The 20,484-nt window shown below is 35.8% G+C and overlaps 1 protein-coding gene across 1 annotated transcript in view; it reads left to right on the forward strand.

The window, feature by feature from the left end:
- Window positions 1-18,943, forward strand: part of ITGA1 (integrin subunit alpha 1) — a 168,866-nt gene extending 149,923 nt beyond the window's left edge. Inside the window, exons 21-29 of the mRNA XM_060092870.1 lie at window positions 291-367; window positions 2,808-2,897; window positions 4,243-4,345; window positions 7,430-7,543; window positions 9,354-9,458; window positions 9,620-9,724; window positions 10,954-11,046; window positions 13,418-13,534; window positions 18,709-18,943. Coding sequence (XP_059948853.1) covers window positions 291-367; window positions 2,808-2,897; window positions 4,243-4,345; window positions 7,430-7,543; window positions 9,354-9,458; window positions 9,620-9,724; window positions 10,954-11,046; window positions 13,418-13,534; window positions 18,709-18,753 — 849 coding nt within the window. The 3' untranslated portion in view covers window positions 18,754-18,943. The remainder of the gene's footprint in view (window positions 1-290; window positions 368-2,807; window positions 2,898-4,242; window positions 4,346-7,429; window positions 7,544-9,353; window positions 9,459-9,619; window positions 9,725-10,953; window positions 11,047-13,417; window positions 13,535-18,708) is intronic.
- The last annotated feature ends 1,541 nt before the right edge of the window (window positions 18,944-20,484 follow it).

Below are 20,484 nucleotides of genomic sequence, written 5' to 3' on the forward strand. Positions count from 1 at the left end.
TTGTATTGTTTTTGTTATTCCTTAAAGGTCCACAACTTTTTTATACTATCAAATCAATGGAATTCAATGTGTTCCCCTGTTTTATAATGGATAGATATAGATGGTTGCTGGTACTTGAAGTTTCCATTTTAAAGAGGCTTTAATTATGACCATTTCATAATAACATTGTTTATGATTGTGATCTGGTAGACGTGGTAATATGATAAAATATCATTTATATAATTTAATGTTTTAATCAAAGCAAACATTCTACTTCTTTATCTGTTACTAAAGATATTTTTATTTTATAGGTAACATTCAAAATATTATTTCAGTTTAACTCATCTTATCTCATGGAAAATGTGATCATTCATTTAAGTACAACAAGGTTGGTTCCTATGTGTGCATGAGTGTATGTGTATGCATGCATATAATTTCTTTCGTGTATTTAAAATATTTTGTTTTATAGACTGACTAGAACTTCTTACAGCTTTTATGGGATCAGTAGAAGTAGAAGGCAGTGAACCCCTTTGCTTCACAAAAACATCCTTATGAATAATCAGCAAAATGAAGAAATTTTCATTTAATAGACATAATACATCTAACTGGATTAAATCATTGGTTCTACGAGCTATAAAACATGTTGTAATCACACATCATTTATATCTGCCAAATTGCATTTAAATCCGTTTAAAATTTTACAGGCTTTTCTAATTTAAAAACTTTTACTGACTGCCCATCAAGGTCAACTGAATCATTAGAGGGACTTAAAGTTTTATGATACCCTTTTGTAGTTTAATAAATTTTATTCAAATCAGTCAAAGCTTCTGAAATGGCGTAGAATACACAAACTAAAAATAACAAAAGTCTAATAAGGATATTGAAATAGCGCTTACCTTTCTTCTAAGTATAACTATCCACTGGACCATAAACAACTTGAGGTAAACTTTTATCATTTGTTATTTTATTCCCCAGTAAAAAAAAAAAAATTTAATAATCACTAAATAAATGTAGAGTGAGAATGAATAAATTAGTGAGTAGTGAATAAGTGAGAAAATGAATTAATAGATGTGTTAATTCTGTATGCTCAATTCAGTTCAATTCAACAAATATTTATTTGAGATCTATTATGGACAAAATATTGAATTTGTCACTTAGGGAATATAAAATTAAATAAGGGCATGAACCTCTTCATGGGGTGAATATTACAGTAGGGGACTGAGACTAGTATTTAAATTATTATAATACCAGATAAAACAAGGAACATTCATTAGAGAAATATAAGCCATGTGTCAGAGACTTAATGGAGGGTGAAATTACATCTGCTTGGCAATGAGAATCCAAGAAAGCTTTATCAAGGAGGTTATAATTGAGAAGGACCTTAAAGGGTGGGTAGCAATTCAGAGAGGTTGGTCGGTAGTTAAATGGAACATTTCAGGCAAAATTTACAGCTTGAGCAAAAACTAAAAGGCAGACCACTAGATCTATTTGGGGGAATATTGGCTGATCCATTTTAGTGCAAATATAGGGAATACATAAAGGAATAATGGAAGATAAACATGGAGTGTACATCTTACCATGTTACAGTGAGTGTACATCTTACCATGTTACAGTAAGTATTGAATTTCAAAATGGGGTATCTTTTCTTAGTTGAACAGGCCATGAGGAGCCAGAGAAGTTTTTGAGGGGTGCAGTCATAAATACAGAGCTGTTTCTTTGGAATATTAACTTAGCTGCAGTGTGGAACGGGACCGTTCACAGCAAAAGCCCAATCACACATACATCTATAACCCAGGGCAGGGAGCTGCCTTCACTGCCCCATCACACATACCAAGCCGCTGATACACTTGGGAATAAGCAGAGCCATTAATGGGTACTCTATGCCCATTCTGTGAGACAAAATACTAGGTGCTTAGTCACTTGGTAGAGAGGTGTGTGTCATAATAATAATGAAATCTAATATTTATTGAGTATTTCCTATGTCCTAGGCACAATGTTAAGTATTTTACACTTGGTACTCACCATTTATTAAGAATTTAATGGTAAAACCCCCATTTTATAGATGAAGAAACCAAGGTACAGAGAGGTTAAATAACTTTCCCAAAGTGGGTCTATGTCCAAGAGCAATTTCATGCACTCTGGCCCCAGAGCCGGTGTTGGTTACTATTATATTATTTCGATGTACTCTTTTTTAAGACAGAAGAGTATGAGATACGTGTGTGTATATGTATGTATAAAATATATGCATGCATTTACATAATATATAATTGAAACGATAACTAAAATCAGGGGAATAAGTACTCAACAAATAATATAATCATCAAGTACAAGGTATAGAAAGACTATTAAAGGACAAAAAATTTCAGATTTACTCTCAGCTGTGTGATCCTAGGCATGTCTCTTCACAAGGGCCTCATCTGTGATAAATAAGAATAAGCTGTGTGATTTGTATTAAAAAACACAAATTCATGAGTCCTAACTCGGACCTACTAAATCTGCATTTTTCTAGGAGAGAAGCCCCAAAATCTGTGTATTTAACCATTGACCCAAGGATACTTATCATTATTCTCATAGAAGTTTGAGAAACCTCATACTAAATCAGTGTGGTTTTCAACCCTCGCTGCACTTCAGAATCACCTCGACAACTTTTAACAATACACATCTCTGATCTCCCTCTCCACACTGAAATTTTTTTAAAAATCAAGGATCCCACACATGTCATGTGTGTGCTTTATTTAGTTGCCAAAATAAGCTTCTCATTCAAATGCTTAGAAAGGTCTGTAGTCAATGGTTTAATGATTTGTCCGACTGTGCTGTATGTTTTCTAGTGACAGTGAAGAGCCACCTGAAGCCCTTTTTGATAATGAAGTAAACGTTTCTATCCCTGTAAAATATGAAGTTGGACTACAGTTTTACAGGTAGGAGAACACCGCACTTTCATGTTGATGCTTCCTATAGCCCGGTGAATCTCAGCTTGTGGTCCCTGGCCAAGTTCATCAGAATCACCTGGGAGCTTATTAGGCAGATTCTCTGCCCCACCCCAGACCTACTGAATCAGAAATTCTGGGGGGGGCGGGCAGAAATCTGTGTTAAACACTCCAGGTGATTCTGGTGCACTCTAAAAATTGAGAATCAGCATCCCAAATAATCTAAAATGTAAGGTGCTAATGATACCGGATTGCATTAGCAATCCCATCTTAACTGCTAAATGCAAGGTGAAGACTCAGAAATCCTTCACAAAAGGCGATGTTCTTAGAGGTCACCAACATATTTCTTGGCTCTTGTTCTCATTGTATGGGATCTGATTAGCATGCCCATTCTGGACATTCAAGATTAAACTATTGCTCATTGACAAGAGCTATTTATTTCTCCCATTATTCATAAACCACCCTTTTTCCTAAGAACTTCTGATCTATCCAAACACCACTCATGTTGGCAAATTTCTATAAGCAGGACTCAAGACTTTTGCTAGATAAATGTGCACAATGTACAAAAAGTACAAGAATCTGTGGCAAGTTTAGTCTAAGAGTCTTGTCATATTATTAATTTATTTTCTATGGCACTTTCCTTTTACTGATAACAGATGACAAAAATGAAAGGACTGTATGATATACATGTAGATTTTGCTTCTATTTCTTAGCCTTTAATTCTATTGGCTGTTTTCTATTTTTCTGCTTCCACTTCTCTTGGTACACTGACTTTTCCCAAGAATTTTTCATTTATTTAAACAAATAAATATTTCTTATTTGTCTTCTCTAAACTGAAGTACTGCTTTTAAATATGTTTATATTACATTTCATTCTACCAAGTTCATCCAAAGAACATGGAGAAGTTGTATGAGAAAGACTGAACTTTTAAATTTAGCAGTAAATATAGAACTTTAAGTTGTGAAAAGGTAACACATTTTAAAAATCTATTTAAATTGAGCACTATTAAAAATACCAAGTTTTAGCCTGATTATTCACTAAATGTATATGATATTAGCGAATTAATGCAAACTTTTCACTTGGTAACAATGAAACTTTTACTTTAAAAACTGGACATATTTTAGCATCAGTAAGTATGGAATTAAATTATAATCTTTCTCACTCTCCTCAAAGATTTAACTTTAGATTTCAGGGTAAAAGAATTTGCCTTTGATTTGAAATCTCTATAAGTACTTTTTGTGGGATTACCTGGTATAAGGAAAGAAAAAGAGTGAGGTGAAGTAAAAGTTAAACTTTGTTGTGTTTTACTTTTCTTCTTCCAATTAATTCTTTTAAGCTCTGCAAGTGAATACCATATTTCAATTGCGGCCAACGAGACAGTCCCTGAAGCTATTAATTCTACTGAGGACATTGGAAATGAAATTAATATCTTCTACTTGGTAAGAAATTACCTCTAAATTAGTGTTGTAAAAGAGTTATTTGTAAGTTTATAAGTTAAATAAAAGTATTAACAGACACATACAGACATGTTTGTTCAACAGTTAATCTCTATGTTCCAGCATATTTTTCTTTATATTTCACTAATTTAAAATAATTTTATTTAAATTGATGATAATTATACTTTTAAGCTACTTTAAAGGCTCAAGTCCCTAATTTCCTTATGACATAATTAATTATAATAAATTCCTAGAAAAAATAGGGGACCAAGTAGACGCTACCTATAAACATGTAGACTTTATTTGCATTTTTAGTATAACTGAGAAAAGCACTTTTTAAAAAATAACATGACTATTTCAGAAATTGATTATTTCACATTGTCTTGGTAATAATTTCCCTACTCAACAAATAAATTTGTATCTTATTCTGCTCCTTGCTACCTTTCATATATATTATACCATAACTTACTGGTGTTCCTACTATCGCCTCCTTAAATGATATTTTCTATTTTTGATATTTCTATTAATGATATTTCTATCATTTCTAAATAGAAATGATATTTCTATTTTTGAACTCTTCATAACAGACTTTTCCTAACCATTATAATAAGTAATTATGGAGCTGAGCCAGGCTGTCATTTTAGGTACTGCCTACTTACAGACACAGACTCAAGTTAATATTACGCAAGTAAAAGAGCGTCCAATTCAAATGATGGAGGATTTAAAACTGTATTCAAAAGTATGAAATAATGCAACATTATTAGAAGTGAAGATGGTCTCAATCTCTTTGGGAACTGGCAACGATGAAAAAAGGGAATTCTCTTACAAAGTGGAAATAAATGAATACCCTCAAGAGCATTTCATTGTTTTTATTTGTGCCCTTTGCTGAAATGCCTATGACAACGTATACCCAGGAAGTTAGTATGAATGCCAATCACTCTACTACTGGGGTAAATTTTTGAAATGTAGGCTACCCAGTTTTTCAAGTCCCATTTGCTTTTCCTGGATTAGAGAATTCAGCAAACAACAAGGAAGAAAGGAAGGAAAGAAAAAAAGGAAGGCAGGAAGGAAAGAAGGAAGGGAGGGAAAGACTTTGAATGTTGTAGATCCTCATGAATTGTCACTTTTTAGGGTCCAGACTTGAAACAGGTACTCTCAAACTATTATAAATAATTTTGATATAAATAATACTGTTAAGAATATCCCTGAGCATAAATCTTTTTTATCTCTGATTATTTTGCCAGGGTAAAATCTAAAATTGGAGTAATGAAATTTAAAAAAAAAAAAAAAAAAAAAAAAAAGAACATTTTTTAGGTGAGACCCAGTAACTCTACTGCTAGAAATTTCCCATAGGAAATTATTGGTGGTACAAACAGATTTATATCCGGAGATACTCTTAACAATGTTATTTATATTAGTTTAAAAATTAAAACCTGGGCATGGCGAGACAGCTATTATAATGGTTGAGAGGGCACCTTTTGGAGTTGAAAAAGAAAAACCTAATTCTGCTCTTTACCAGCTCAGTGACCTTGGAAGTCTTTATTCTCATTCTAACCTTATTTCCTCATAGATAAAACAGGGATAATAAGAGAATCTACCTCATAGGGTTGTTAACAGGATTAAAGGGAATAATGCAAGTGAGAAAATTAGCACAGTGTCTGGAACAGTCAACAATAAATATTGATGTTGTGGTTGTCATTAAGCAGCTAATAAACATCATATACTCAAAGAATCTCTAAATTTATGGGAAGATGCCATGACATAATAAATTTTACAAATGGGACACCAAATTTCATATTTTATATGATACAAATTTTATAAGATACATAATATGCAAATATAAAAGGAATTTGTGCACTAAAATGTTACCAATATAGAATTTTAGGAAACTTACTGTTTTTCAATATTTTCCAATGTATCTATAAGGAACATTGTTTTTAATCAGAAAGAATAAGTGTGCATTACAGAATACCCAATTTCTGACTAAATATCAAAAAACAATTGGAATTAGACTGGGAGGCCATGCGAGGCAAGCCCAGGGCATATTACAATAAGAAGATAAGAGTCAGGGAGCATGGTTAAGAGACCAGGCACAGGTGGTCAGGAATCTCCAGAATTCCAGGGTTAAGGGTTGCATTTAATCTTCAGCAACCACAGAAAACAGCTCCAGATCTGAGTAGCTCTCAGTCTAGAAGGCTCAGGTAGGGAGGTCAGTTGGACTTCCTGGCATCTGTCTCTGTAGATTAAGGAGCACCCTGCTCGCCTAAGAATTCAGCGCAGAAAGGCCAAGGAGACGGCTGAGGGCCTGGAGTAGAGAGGGTGGGGATTGCACCTGGTTGGCCCAGTTCAATGCACCTCTCCTAAGCAGGCGAGGACTTCTGGACAGTGAGTCCAGCTTCCTGCTGAACTTCATCCTGTCCAGACTTCCTCCCCTATGCACTTCATTACCATTGGTGGCAGGATGTGATGTGAAGTGATAATTTTAGGTTAATGGATAAAAGAGATGGGGATTGAAATGAGAGTCAGTCTGACTCTCATCGGACTGGATTACCAACAGCCAGGGACACAACAACCCTAGCTGGGGACAGGATTGTGAAGGGAAGGAGATGGCTGTCTGGTTTGCCTGTACCGTACTGGAAGATACCATCTAGCTGGGGTGAGAAATGACTTTGTGGGCTCAGAGAATTACAGCAAGCTGGGGTGAGGCAAACAAAAATATGCTCACCTGTTCTGAGTGAATCAGGTAAGTGTTCTCCCTCCTTTCCACCTCCAAAAAGACTGGTGTGTTGAAAAGTACAATGAGCATGGTAAATTGACACAAAAAAATGAACTCATTTTGGGAAGATGAAGGACCAATATATGATTTTAGCTGATGCATATGACCACTGACCATGAAACATCTTTATTTTTTGCTTGTTTAATTATGCCAATTCTCTCTGTACAGTGCCATAAACCCTCTGCATTTATTGGGGCGTTCAAAATATTTCATACCTTAATTCATCAGTTAAGAACCAAAATCCTATGTAAGACAGAAAAACTGCTGTTGAAAGAGGAAGAAAGGATTACATTTCTTTTTTTCCCCTGTAGATTAGAAAAAGTGGGCATTTTCCAATGCCAGAACTTAAGCTGTCAATTTCATTCCCCAACATGACATCAGATGGTTTTCCTGTACTGTACTCAAGTGGGTGGTCATCTTCTGAGGTAAGTCATGGGTGCCTCGGAGTTATGTCATTATGTTATCTTCTTCAATTTGTATCTAAAGCCTTTTATTCTCTGGGATAAATAGATTTTAGCAAAGTAACATGGAGAGGCATTTAGAAAATTATACTACTACTACTACTAGTAATAATAATAGTGACTTCCACTAGTTATTTAGTAGAGGCATTAGTTCCTTACCACTGCTGTGGTAACAAATTACCCAAAACAGGGTGGCTGAAAACAACAGAAATTTAGTCTCTCACAGTTCTGAAGGCCAGAGTCTAAAACTAAGGTGTCAACAATGTTGGTTCCCTCTGGAGGCTCTGAGGGACCCTTTGTTCCATGCCTCTCTCCTAACATCTGGTGGCTTGTGGCAGCATGACTCCAATCTCTGTCTTCACAGGGCCATCTTCCCTGTGTTTCAGTGTCTTCTCCTTTTCTGTCTCTTAAAGCACACCCTTCAGTGGATATAGAGCCTGCCCTAAATTTAGAATGATCTCATCCGGAAATTCTTAATTTAGTTACATCGGCAAAGGGCCCTATTTTCCAATAAGGTAATATTCACAGGTTTCAGGTATTAGGACTTGGGCATATCTTTTGGCTCACTATTCAATCCACTGGGGCAGATTTTAGATAACTAATTGTTGACTTATGCCTGAAGAGTTTGTTGCACCTTTAATTTGCTTGAAGTGATCAAACCACCCTATAAAAAGACTTCTTCACTGCTCCTAAGCACACACAGCTGCACCCAAAACGGTACAATACTACTTACTCATCCCAAGAGTTAGCAATATCATGCCCCCTTTGTACCTATAGCATTGAATGAGTCAATATGGTAGTTTATTTTTATGGTTTAGGTATCTAAAACATAGAAAATCACAATAAGTATTGAATTAATGCATGCATTATTTCAGCATTTGACAGTCTCTTCTTTGCAGAGATTTTAAGTTAAGGTATTCTCAGAAATCAAGAAATAGCAACAGTGGTGGTTGACTTGTAATATTTAAATGTTTTCCTAAAGGCAAGGAAAACATAAACCGCTAGCATTTACCTCTAATCCAAAAAAGCAGGTTTGTGGGAACCTAGAAAGAATAAAATTAGACTTGTCCTACTACTTATGAACCTTCATCCTTATCACCTTTTATCAAGGATGTAGAGAGTCCTAGGGAAGGAAAAGGTTTACTAGATTAAGTCTAGAAAAACCATCCAAGAATCAGCTAACTTACAAACATGGCATTTTAACATCTATAGGGCCGCTTTCTTACATCTCCCTCCCACACACACTGTGTCTTACCCTGGTGTATAGGGACTCCAAAAATATTATTGGATGAATACATAAATACAGACAAAAGTCCCTCTCTGGATTTTTTGGTTTGTTTATTTTATAAACCATTATATGAGCCAACGTATTGACTAACAGTTGCTAACCTTTTTTTTTTCCTCAGTAGAGTTAAATTTTTTTCTCTCTCTATTTTATGGGACTGTACAAACTAATGTTTGATGAAAATAAATTAATGAATGTATTACTTATGTAATAGTAAGTTCTACTAGCATCCTTCCTTTTCCATAACAACCTCACTGCTATCTACTACAATTGAAAATGGCATGGTAACAATAATTATTATCAGGGGGGGGGGTAGTATATGTATATGGCTGGTACAGAATAGCTTCTTCCATATTGCACACTTACGAAGATGGATCTTTCAGGTATGGCAATGGCTATCATTCACAGGTTCTTCACATTATTGCACCAAGTCATTTTTCCCTCTGACATCAGACGTTGTCTGATAAAAGACATATTTTTATTTCTTAGAATGTCAACTGCAGACCCAGTAGCCTCCAGGATCCTTTTGGTATCAACTCTGGGAAGAAAATGATAATATCCAAATCTGAAGATATCAAACGAGGCGCCATTCTGGTAAATTCAAATTACCAAGACAAGTACTAATTTTACCTCATGCTTTCCAAGTGAATAAATTCAATACCAACCTAAAAATAACTATGTTGTAGAATATTTTAATATATTATCTTTTATCAAAAGGCAAGAATACTAATTTATACCTCTGGGCATTTAAACAGGACTGCAGTGCATGTAAATTTGCCACCATCACATGTAATCTGATTCCTTCTGACATGAGCCAAGTGAATGTTTCACTTATCTTATGGAAACCAACTTTTATAAAAGTAAGTGATTGTATAGTTCTCTGCAATAATTGAATAATATAAACAAATATTTGTTCAACACTTAATAAAAGCAAAGCAGAGTGCTTCTCTAGAAAGAACACAAGACTAGAAGTCTGGAAAAATGTGGTCCAAGCCCAACTCTACTCAACCAGCTATTTGGGTGTCATTTTCCTTGTCTGTTAGTAACTAAGTTATCTCCAAGGTCCCCTCTCATGTATATCCTTCTTTTTAGTCTCTCTTTTTCTTTCCTTTACACTTCAAGAGATAAACACCTATACAATAGCAAAGTTTGCACTTATCTTAATACCTTAGAACTCAGTTAAGAGACAAAGAATTATAGAGACACTCCTTGACAGCATTACCAAAGAGTAGAGCTAACATATAGACTCATTGTGTTAGATCAGACTATCTATCTATCTATCTACCTATCTATCTATCTATTTTGGAGGACATTTTTAACCCCTAATAAAGTCAAATCCATCTGACAACTAGATCTTTAGAACTTAATCCTTTTTTTTTTTTTTTTTTTTTTTTTTTTTTTTTTTGCGGTACGCGAGCCTCTCACCACTGTGGCCTCTCCCACCGCGGAGCACAGGCTCCGGACGCACAGGCCCAGTGGCCACAGACCACGGGCCCAGCTGCTCCACCGCACGTGGGATCTTCCCAGACCGGGGCACAAACCCGTGTCCCCTGCACCGGCAGGCGGACCCCCAACCACTGCGCCACCAGGGAAGCCCCATTGTATTTTATATTATTTGTTTCTCTATTAGAAGTATTTTGTTAATTATATGAAATTTCTATTTTTAGATTTAATCATATTAAGTTGCTATTTTCATAAGTCACAAACTGTTGAATATTGGTAATTTCATGCTTAATCCTAAACAAGCTCCAATGTAAACCTCATTACCAGAGAGTAGCTATTCCATATCCAGCTACATGAAAGGAGGGCAGGGTTTGGAGTTTGTTTTGCCAAGGATAAATCTGAACAGAAACTGTGTTATTCAGAAAAATTCCCCATTCTATAACAAGGATCTAAGTGAGAATTTGAGTGCAGAGAGGAATGGTGGATACACAGTCATCATTTCACACTATCAGTTCCATCTGGATGTTAAACCAGTGTTTCAGTCTGTCAGAAAAATTTTAGTTTGAAAAATTGCACTAAAACATGACTAGCTCTCAATGTGATTAGCTCAATATATTGAAAGTAGTAAATCCTGTTTGCTTTTCAGGCACACTTTTCCAGCTTAAATCTTACTGTAGGCGCAGAACTTCAGAGTGAAAATACATCACTAGTTTTAAGTGCTGGCAATCAAAAAAGAGAGGTAAGTGCGACTCCAAGTTTTGAAAACATTATACATTTCACTCTGTTTGTAACATATGTTTTATATTTGCTTATAGTCCCTAAAGCAGTGACTAGCACTGCTCTAAATCAGTGACAGACACTTTCTGCTTCAAATTACACTTGATTAGCTTCAAGTGTGATTTCAGTCTCATTCTTCTTTGTAAGAAACTGGGAAAAACCATGATATTTACAATTAACATGCCGTGTTTAACTTGATTACTTATAATTATCACAGTAAATTGATGTTTTTACTCTCACCTTGATAACAAATGATGCATTAGTAATTCTCCTCCTTAAAAACCAATATTATAAAATGTAGTTGACATCTGAAGAACAGACTAGAAAAAACAATTTCTTTACAGAAAGTGTCTTTATACTGTATAGGAATACATGTAAAATTTTTAAAGTTTTCTTCATTTAGTCATTGGGAAATTTGAAACAAAAATGAAGTACTATTCCCCAATACAAATTCACGCTGGAGTCCTGGGTAAAAATAAAATGGTGTGCGTTTTTTTTTTTTTCTCATCCTGTTATAAAGTAAGGCCAGAATACCTGTTATAGATGTGAGCACTTCTGCATAATTCCCCTTTTATTGTGAGAGTTTAAATATTTCATGTGGATATCATGAGTCATAAAATTCTATTTGGAAGCTGCCTAACACTGATGTTTTTTTTTTGTTTGTTTGTTTTTTTCCTTTTTGCGGTATGTGGGCCTCTCACTGTTGCGGCCTCTCCCGTTGCGGAGCACAGGCTCCGGACGCGCAGGCCCAGCGGCCATGGCTCACGGGCCCAGCCGCTCCGCGGCATATGGGATCCTCCCAGACCGGGGCACGAACCCGTATCCCCTGCATCGGCAGGCGGACTCTCAACCACTGCGCCACCAGGGAGGCCCAACACTGATGTTTTAATTTTTTTATTTCAAATTAGTACCTATTTTAAATAATTCCAGTGACCTCTGATAAATATTTACCTTTAAAGAATATATACATAGAATATCTGGATATAATGTTTACTTACTTTATAAAGAGCACTTAGAGAAGCTAAAATTTCGCCAGTAAGCATCAAAAAATATGAGTATATATTATACTGGAAAAGAGTATATTTGATTCCTAAATATGCGTTGTTAAAATATTACAGTTAGCTTTATTTCCCCTAAATGTTAGTTTAAAATTCTGCATGGAGTTCTTTATTTTACATTTCATCCTAAAGACAAATTATACTTAAATTGTTAAAATCACTAAAAATGATCATTTTGTAGTTCTATGATCTTGGGGAAGTCACTGATCGCATCCAGGCTTCCCTTTCTGCACCTCTAAGTTCAAGGAAATGTTTTAGATGTGTTTAAAGTCTATCTTCAAAGGTCTGATTCTCTGTACATCTATACTACTGCCAGCTCTGCCTTCCGGATGCATGAGCAGTGACCTACCCGGAGCCATTTGAGGGGTTTGGATCAATATCCACTGTATACAAATATCTCCCCTGTTAGTTTCTTTTTTTTTAACCCCTACTCTTCCCCTCTAGGTTAAGGATGTTCCCCATTAAACGGAGATGCAGAACCTTGAGCCATTATTGGTCATTGATAGCTACCCTGAATTAGTTTTTTTTCTCAGAAACCTAAGGGATGGAATGTAGGGAAGACAAGTTTCATTGAGGTTTGGTTGCCACACTGAGAGAGCTTGAGTAGCTGGAACTCTAAAAGCTGTCTCCTTCAAGATTTACTTCAGTTAAGACCTAATTTAAAGATGCTAAGAGCATGTCAACTGGAATAGACAGTGTGGTAAAATTAAAAAACACACTGGGGCGATGTATGCATGAATTCATTTATCTGTACATTTGAGATTTGTGCATCTTACTATATGAAAATTATACCTCAATTTGAAAACAAAAAATAAAGCATATTAGAATTAGAATTAAAGTTACAGTTAGAATTAGAAGACCTACTCAGGTTTATATGTCAATAACCTGTGACAATGTTCCAGCACCAACTTATGCTATTGTGATGATGCACAGAAGGCTACTAATAAATCTGTAAAACATATAATACTGTTGGTTCTCCCTGAGTTAAATTCACCTCTACCATTGAGAATTCTGATTCACAGATAGTTTACTCTTCATGTATAAATTTCTGAAGGATAAAATTATAAAATTGTTTTGGTAATAATGAATATGACATGGTTAGAGATTCAGACTAGATGAAGGGCATTTTAAAATATGAACTCGTTGTTTTCTCTGTATGTAGTAATGAGATTAAGTACACTGTCTGGTAGAAAATTATAGCCTGAAAGAACTCAGTGTACTGGGAGTTCTAATAGGTGTTTATCAGTATTAACAATCTTGTTTAATAATTTTCAGCTTGCTATTCAAATATCCAAAGATGGGCTACCAGGCAGAGTGCCGTTATGGGTTATCCTGTTGAGTGCTTTTGCTGGATTATTGCTATTAATGCTGCTCATATTAGCACTGTGGAAGGTAAGAACCAAAGTTCCTTTGACTTTTCTACTTCAATTGTCAACAGCATATTGGTGAAACAAATTGTGATTTATCCATGCTGTGAAGTATAGTATCACACAGCAATTGAAATGATAACCAAGGCAAAATTAAAAAGAAAAATGTATATCTCATACATTGTGCACAACTTGATCCCATTTTTGTACAAGAAAAAAATAGACGGATCCAAAAATTATGGAAGATCTCTCTAGAGGTTAGGATTATAGGGGATCTTCATTTGTCTATAACACTGGAAATTTTAAATTAAGTATGCATTACTTTTATAAACAGAAGAATGAAAACTCTCTTTTATAGAAAAAAAATAATGAATTCCTATGTCAATTTAAGAATATATAGCAACAGAATTATGGTTAAGATAAGCCCTATCCTAATCACATATCTCTATGTATCTTAAAAAGTAAATGCTTCTTTACTATATAAAAATAACACATTTTATGCAATAGTTGTATGCCTGAGTGAGAAATGAGAGATTTATTCAATTAGTCGATGAAACGGAAATCTTATAGTTGCATAGACTCCTGTTTCAAATCCTCCTGTAAAACTGAGTAACCATCTATTTTCTGTTGGGTCAATCTCTATACTTACATAGATGTTTTGCTTAAATTGAGATATGCAAAATTTTTCAAACACTTAGCTGTATCTTTTTCAAATTAAGCAGAACTGAAATGATAACTTTTAGTATAAATTTAATAGAGCAGAAAATCTCATAAAAAGTTGAATTTAATATTTTTCTAGTTAAATATCAAATTGGCATTTATTCTACCATATATCACCCTATATTTTACTTATCGTTTTGTTTAAAAGCTAAACTATGTTAAAGCTACAGATTGTGGTTACATATTCGTTTTTCTGATGCCTGAGCAACGGAATTATCTTTTAATCAAATAGTTTAAATAACAAATTTCTCTCCCACCAAATTACCAACTGTTCCTATCCATTCTGACTAACATTAGTTATAATGACTTAACTTCCTCTTTGGGGGTTTACTCTCAGAGGAGATGAACAAAGCCATGTATATCAGGAGCATTTAGTTCAGTCAATAGAATCCATTGCTTTTCTCCAGCAAAGTCTCCAGGACAGAATTCTCCACCATCTCAAACCTCCAGCTCTTCCCCCTACTTTACAGGGTATCCGTGCTCTGTCTGTAATACCTGGCTTTGCCACACTGTGGTACCCAAGGCCCGGCTTAGTGGTGTCAGGGTTGTGCTTGAAATGTAGAATGTGGTTTCTTTGTTCATATGCACCTGTAATAGAAGATTTTACTGTTGGTTTCTTTCAGTATGGTCTTCTAAGCACAGCACTTGCTCGTATAGTTTTAGGACACCGCTGCCAAGAGAAGAAGAAAGCCAGAGCTGACTATATGGATAGACTCTCTAGTTGTATACCTCTTTTTAAAACTAACAAATAAGTTTCAGCCACCTGTTTTTTGGTCATCAGTCTGAAAAAGCATAAGTATAAAAACAAACACATTCTTCCATCCAGGAGATGTTTTGCTGACACATTCTGATTGCTTCTTAGATCTTCTTTTTAAGCCCAAAGAAAGACCACTTAACAGCCTTTGGCCTGTCCTGACCAGTAGGTATAGTTAGTTCAGCAGCCACATCAATGGGAGCTCCAGCAATGAGAACGGTGATTCCACAATAGAAGGGAGGGGAACTAGCACTTACTGAGTGTTTACTATATACCAGGAACTGTTTTAAGCTTTTCCACTTAGATACTAACATCAACCCTATAAGGAAGACACTATTATGGACCTAATTTTGTAAGCGAGGAAGCTGAGGCATAGAAAAGTTAAATATGTTTCCCAAGGCCACATGGTTTGTCAGTTTCAAAGTAAAGATCTGAATCTGGGCATTTCACTTTTGTGTCAACACTATTAGCACCACCACCCCCACCACCCCCCACCACCCCTCCCACTCTATGTTCTCTCTTGCTTCTATTCACTCTGTTTTCCTTACAACCTTTTCAACTAAGTATTTTAACTACATTTTACCCTTGGGGACACTGAAGCAAACAGAGAATAACTCTCCCAAGGGTTAGCAGCTAATAAGGGACTGGGTTCAAGCAATGCTCTATCTGCAAAGCCCACCCCTTATCCAATACGTCCCACTGCTGCAGTCTATGAGGCAAGGCTCTTCACTCTGGAGCTCCAGGAATTGGGTTTTGTTTAAGAGGGTCATAAACTCTCTGAAAGGTCTAAAAATATTTGGTACTGGAGTGAGAACCCCCGGTTGGATTCAGACTTTCAGCAGCTCCATTATACTGAAAAGATTAATTGGCTCTCCTCCTGCTCGAACCTCCCTGAAGAATTTGGTCTGCGGTAGGCTCAGAAGAGCTACTCTCATCCCCAGGCATTTTTTTTTTTTTTTTTTTTTTTTTTTTTTTTTTTTTGGCGGTACACGGGCCTCTCACTGTTGTGGCCTCTCCCGTTGCGGAGCACAGGCTCCGGATACGCAGGCTCAGCGGCCATGGCTCACGGGCCCAGCCGCTCTGCGGCATGTGGGATCTTCGCGGACAAGGGCATGAACCCGTGTCCCCTGCATCGGCAGGCGGACTCTCAACCACTGCGCCACCAGGGAAGCCCCCCAGGCATCTTTTTAGACTAACTAGATATGGAGCAGAAACCTCAGGACTATCCTTTCTTCCTTCTTCTTCCAAATCCCACCAGTCTGGAAGTTCATCAAAATTCTTAGTCTGAGACTTTGTGCAGGGAACAGGCTAAAGGTTCCTCCTAGAGCTGGAATGCCATTTCAAAAGGCACAGTCTTTATAGCTTTACCTTCGTAGCATGCATAGCAGAGATTAAAGCTTGACAAAATCTTAGTAGGTGCTTAATATACTTGATGTTGAAGGGAGAAGGCTTGTAGAGGACACAGGTTTAAATAGGTTGGGAAACATGTCCTGAAATATGGTACCACACACTAAGGGAGATGCCCAGTCAAGTCAATATAACCAATAGGATAGAATGAGACTCGGTCCACAGAGGATCCCGAGATCAGATCGTTCCTCTCTTAACTTGATCTCATACTGATGTCTGATCCACCCTTGATGATTTATTTACTAATCCCAAAGCTTTGATCCTCATCCAATATGCATATCCTTAGGGAGTGTGGATGGGGAATAGCACGGCCATCTATTAGTCTTTTATATGTTAATATAAATGTTTCATTCAACATTTATTCTATATTAAAGTCATTGAGCGTGTATTTCTGCCAAGGACTGTTTAATCAGACTTTGCCACAGGGTTTTGAACTAGGGGTACACAAATAAGATCATTAAGTAAATACAAAAAGAAAAAGAAGGAAAGAGAAAGCTAGCAAGAAAGTCTGGGTGCTCAAAACAAACTTAACTTGTTGCAAATGTTGGCTAGTATTGGCCCTGTTCAGTTTGAAGCTATAAACTGTATTTTCCTAATCTCTACTCTAACCACCCAACTTCCACTGAAAACCCAATGTTAATAGAATCAGTTGGGTGGAAAAGTTTAGATAACAGAAGTTAAGCTTTAAAATAAAGCATTTAACATGTGAAAGCAAAGGAAAGTTGAAAAGAAGCAAAAAGACTTGAGAAAGAAGAAGAAAAGATCAGGAACTGGGCGAGGCAGGAAAGAGAAAAGTCATGATTCACCACTTGCTTTTGTAAAAGGCTTGTCTGATTTATTTTCAGAACATGCAGGTACAAGTTAAAGGGCTTAATGGTTTGTGAATCCAGAACTTTTATAGTTGGCTCGAAGGAAAAGGCCTGATACATTCAGGAGAACTGGCATTCTAAGGAAGACACATTTATTGTTTCTTCATGTTCATTTGTTCTGTTGTCACCTTTTCTGTGACGTCTACCACCAACTAGATTCTGGCGTGGAGAAAGACATAAAGCCCTGAGTAAACTTTCTCTAATTTAAAACTGCATATGTTTGACCATTTATGCCCTCGAAGCCCTCAATTGTTCAATAATTATTTTTTTAATATATAATTCCCTTGCATAATTTACCCGAACTTCATGATTAAAATGACATGAAAGTACCACACTTTCAAAGAATTAACTCATTGTCTTTGCTTGAACTATTATAATCCACTCTCAAATTTAAAAAAAAAAAAAAAACAGATTTAAAAAAAACACTTCTCAGGGGCTTCCCTGGTGGCGCAGTGGTTGAGAGTCCGCCTGCCGATGCAGGGGACACGGGTTTGTGCCCTGGTCTGGGAGGATCCCACATGCCGCGGAGCGGCTGGGCCCATGAGCCATGGCCGCTAAGCCTGTGCGTCCGGAGCCTGTGCTCCGCAACGGGAGAGGCGGCAACAGTGAGAGGCCTGGGTACCGCCAAAACAATAACAACAACAACAACAACAACAAAAACACTTCTCTAGCACCCTTTTTTAAACTTCTTTTTTAAAAATATCCATTTTAGATTAGAATATTGCAAAGATACCTTCTATCTCCTATCCTTATTTTTATTAAACTCTTTAATTGGAAATAATAAAGCACTTGTAATTTTATGATGCCGCATATCACAAAGCATAATGAAAAGGGACCCACATTCACCCCTACATGAAATTTTTCATATGTTCAGTGACTTTATTTTCATATCCAAATGATACAGGGTGTTTTCAAGAGACTCTTTATGTCAAGCCTGTATAGACAGATGTGCTAACACATTTAAAGTTAATCCAGACAACTCAGAAATCCTCCCCAACCCCTTAGCCATAGTGCACCTATGAGATTCACCATCAGCAATAATTACCTCAATTTATGACCATCAGTTATTTGATGGAAATTTCTCTGCCACATCCCTGAAAAAGAAAGGTGATGGCAAAGTAGAGACAGTGCCAGCTAACTGCAGTTTGTATGTCTCCCAAAATATTTTTCCAAAACCCTTTAAGTTAGTTTGCTACATATACTAGTTTTTACTAGGAGACATTATATATTTAATTTACAAAAAAAGTAAAAATGAAATAGCAATTTGATAAATGACATTTCTTGAGAGTCAGTATTACTTAATAGATAAATGAAAAAAATACCTCTTGATTATATTATTTGTATGCCCACAATTGCTAACATTTTACTAAACTAAATTTTATCTGAGATTAGTATTTATTACCTAAATTCAAATAACTAATTGTATTATGTTTGGTATTTTCTCAACAGATTGGATTCTTCAAAAGACCACTAAAGAAGAAAATGGAGAAATGAAATATTTTAGAAGAGAAGAAATAATTATTCAATGATCTATCCTCAGGTTTGCCTCAAATATGTGACAAGAAATTTATAAATACATTTAAAGACATAGTCACATAACTCTATGTAATCCATCAGGGATTAATCACTTAGAAAATGACAGATCAAGCAAGATCCAAAAACAATACATTAAAGATTTATTTTATAAAATGTTGAAAAATATTTTTAAATAATTACTCATTTTTGTTGAGTATTTAAGCAAAATTACAAAGTGTTTTGAAGATGAAAAATAACCTGTACAAATATGTTTATATATTAAATCACCATTCCAAGTATTTAAGGAATACATAAAAAGATTTTTATGATCACTGAAACATTTACTTTCAAAATAATATAAATTAAGCTTTTTCCATTGATTCCTGATGGATATCCACATTCAGCATGATGGTCAATATTTGTAAATGCCAAGAAAGGAATTTTACCTGAAAAAGATCACTTCCCCCCATTTAAATGAGAAAAATTTCCCAGGTGGAGTCTATATACAATATGGACTGAAAATAGAATTAAATCACAGAGAATATATTCAGCATCTTTGTGTTGGGTTCTATACTGGGAAAGTTTTCTTTCGAAAGTGTTTGAAAAATAGTACAATTGAGCTGAAATTCTATCTAGGATAGAAAAATCAAGATAGACTTGTTTAAAAGCAAGTGCACTGAATGGATTAATTTAAGCTTTTACAGAACACGCCTAGTTTTGGTATTGAACTCTAAAACTCAAAACTCTTTTATACTGAAAAAGCACAGCAGTTTTATGTGGCATAACAGTGATTTGTCATGAAAAGTCACGCTGTGTGTGGGATATGCTAAAATGCTTTCTAGATGGAACTGACAATGTAGATGGATGCCGCAGAAATGCTGGTCATCTTTTGAACATGAGGGAGTCCCAGGATGTAACCCAAAGTAGGAATCGTCTCAACTCCTTGGTACATGGTTCATTCAAACCCTCAAGCTGTGAGAGTATGTTTATTTTTTAATATTTTAAAAGATATTTAATTTTCCAAACACGGTTCTTCTTTTTACGAAAAAGCAGTATTCCATTTCAGTATTGCATTTTACCAACAAGCCACTGCTTTTTGAGTGTGGCATATCAATGTTCAAATAGATCTCCGGAAATGTATTTTAAAGAATTTCAAGTTTGAAACCTTACACCAACAGAAAGACATCACACCTTTGTATGAGCTTCTTTGTTCTTGAAGTAATCACCGTGGTGCATCAGACTCTACTGTAGCATAAGCTCCTAGGTTGCTCCATTTCTTAGGGAAAAAACAATGAATGAATGTACCTGTGAACTACTGCTGTAAAATTTTCTGATACTTCTGCAACAACTCCATCTCCCCACCTGATTGACCACCACAAGATCAGAACCTATACCTATCTGGAAAGTCCTGGGCTCTACTTTTCTCAAAAAGCAGCAAATCAATGGAGAAATTAAATGCCATACATTTAATTTTTAAAAACTAATTTCCAGGGAATTATCTGTGGACTCAGAGGCAGCCTACCTCATGGCTCTCTACATCTACATCCTAGATCCTGATGGTCAAAGACATGCACCTGGGGAGTGCTGAGGTCCTCAGTAGCTAGAAGAAAGACTAAGTTTTTCCAGAAATTTGGTATCCTCTTCCTGGCCTGTGATTGCTCAGAAGTGTCCAGTTTTAGAATTTTCTTCATTCCTGCTATCTATCTCCAG

The sequence above is a fragment of the Mesoplodon densirostris genome, chromosome 3 (genome assembly GCF_025265405.1).
Source record: "Mesoplodon densirostris isolate mMesDen1 chromosome 3, mMesDen1 primary haplotype, whole genome shotgun sequence".
Taxonomy (NCBI): Eukaryota; Metazoa; Chordata; class Mammalia; order Artiodactyla; family Ziphiidae; genus Mesoplodon; species Mesoplodon densirostris.